The following is a 2,414-nucleotide window of genomic DNA, read 5'->3' as shown; positions in this document are numbered from 1 at the left end:
TTTTTTTTTTTTTTTTTTTTTTTTTTTTTTTTTTAATTAAACAGCTATCCAAGTTGACTACGATCTTTACTTCAGCGATCCAACACGCAGTAGTGCAATGCAAGTTATTCCATTCTTTACTGGAGCTAAGAAGAGCTTAACGATCGCAATGTGGGTGCAATTCACTCAGCGCGACGAAGCTGGAATATTCTTTACCTTATACGCCGTCAGGTAAATTTAACGACAATCAGCCATCGAAGGTGAAATTTTTTTATTATTCAACATGTATATATAACACATGTATATGCATTTCAGCTCTCCTCATGTACCTACTAACCGCAGACCAATGCTACAAGCACACAGTAACGGTGTCCAAGTTTCCCTATTCCACGATTTACAAGACGTTTACTTGCCATTTAGAGAATATGCCACGATCAACGATGGCCAATGGCATCACGTTGCCGTTGTTTGGAACGGTGATAACGGTGGCGAATTGACACTTATTACAGAAGGTTTAATCGCTAGTAAGACCGAAGGATATGGTAGTGGAAGAACTCTACCTTCTTAGTGAGTATAGTAACTTTGCTTTACCGTCAATGAGCTCGGAGCCCCACATAACTATCAATCTTTCCCAAAAATTCCTCTACATTTAATAATTAACACACGTCTAATGTCTTAGTGCGTGGGCGGTGTTGGGTAAGCCGCGCAGCGAAGTCGGCAAAGGATACACCGAGTCCGGCTTCCAGGGTCACCTCACGAAAATTCAGATCTGGGACCGAGCGCTTCACGTAACGAATGAAATTCAAAAACAAGTACGAGACTGCCGCACCGAGCCCGTCCTTTATCAAGGGCTCGCGTTAACCTGGACGGGCTACGACGAGACCATCGGTGGAGTCGAGCGCATAGCCCCATCACACTGCGGTCAACGCGTCTGTCCACCGGGCTACGGAGGCAGCAAGTGCCAACAGCTCGAAACCGACAAGATACCACCAAAGATCGACTACTGTCCCGGCGATTTGTGGGTTATCGCAAAGAACGGGTCGTCGATTGTCACGTGGGACGAGCCCAAGTTTAGCGACAACGTGGGGATAGTAAGAGTTCAGGAAAAGAGTGGACATCGATCCGGACAGACTCTCTTATGGGGTGCTTATGACATTAGCTACGTAGCGTACGATCAGGCTGGAAATTCTGCGAGCTGCAGCTTCAAGGTTTACGTGCTGTGTAAGTATTGCGATGCTTACATATAATTAATGATTGATCGACGACGTTGTCGCTTTAAGATGAAATAACAACTATTTCGTGTCATGCACATTTTGAGTAAAAGTATCTTTCAAGCAGTGATTCAAAGGATATAGGAGGTGGTGAGGCCGTGGAATACGAATGTGGGAAAGCAATTGTAGCTAATAGAGTTAATAATAGTTAAAATTGCCTCGTATGCTAAATATTATACGAATAATTATAAGTTCGTAAGCTATATTTAACGGGCGTATTATCGTCTAATTTCAAAGCATTCTAATATCCTCCTAATGAATATGTTTAGACGACTTTTGTCCGGAACTGCCTGATCCAATTGGTGGAACACAGCAGTGCAAGGATTGGGGCTCGGGTGGTCAATTCAAGGTTTGTGAAATTTCTTGCAATCCAGGACTTCGATTTGCTCAAGAAGTGCCAAAGTTTTATACGTGTGGAGCCGAAGGTTTCTGGCGCCCCACTACCAATCCTGGCTTACCACTTATCTACCCAGCTTGCACAAGTATGCAATTTGCCACTTTGTTTGTCACTTATACGTTCTCATCGCGCGCACGCACGCGCAACGGAGAGAAAGAGAGAATAAAATTTTCTAAATTAATGTCTCATTTAGGCTCTTCGCCAGCACAGCGTGTTTTCAAAATTAAGATGAACTTCCCAACTTCCGTGCTTTGCAACGAGGCTGGACAAGAAGTATTGAAACAGAAAGTCAGACATGCCGTTAATTCATTGAACAGAGACTGGAACTTCTGTTCTAATTCATTCGAAGGTAATGTTTCCTTTCACAATATAATACTTTCTTCAACTTCCGCTTCATTGGTCCTCGTGCATTCGGTCGATTCAATAGAAAAGAATAATGATAGATTACTTATATACATTACTACAACCATAATTAAAATCCATTCACAGTTCGGAGTCAATAATTGTTATCATTGCACACATTTATAGGGACGCGCGAATGCAGAGACCTGAACATCAACGTCCAATGCGATCATCGTACGCGTTCGGCGAGACAAGCCCATGACGAAGATGCCGGAACATATACAATCTCCGTTGATGTTCTTGCAGAACCGTAAGTTATTCCTTACCATTGTACACCTCTGACCAACCAATCGTAAAAATTGTGAATTCTTATTGTGATATCAGTATATAAACCCTTTATATATACATACATACATACATACATA

General features: G+C 42.3%; 1 protein-coding gene across 1 annotated transcript; it reads left to right on the top strand.

Moving 5' to 3' along the window:
* Positions 1-44: 44 nt before the first annotated feature.
* LOC105367048 (sushi, von Willebrand factor type A, EGF and pentraxin domain-containing protein 1-like) lies at positions 45-2,331 on the top strand (the record flags this gene model as incomplete). The annotated part of the gene is made up of 6 exons (XM_011505671.1): positions 45-210; positions 295-546; positions 659-1,200; positions 1,520-1,732; positions 1,841-1,996; positions 2,176-2,331. Coding segments are annotated over 6 exons (1,457 nt in total), but the record flags the coding sequence as incomplete, so codon positions are not given.
* Positions 2,332-2,414: the final 83 nt, after the last annotated feature.

Source organism: Ceratosolen solmsi, unplaced genomic scaffold (assembly GCF_000503995.2).
Source record: "Ceratosolen solmsi marchali unplaced genomic scaffold, CerSol_1.0 C3536166, whole genome shotgun sequence".
NCBI classification, from domain to species: Eukaryota; Metazoa; Arthropoda; class Insecta; order Hymenoptera; family Agaonidae; genus Ceratosolen; species Ceratosolen solmsi.
This window is presented reverse-complemented; position numbering and strand designations above follow the sequence as displayed.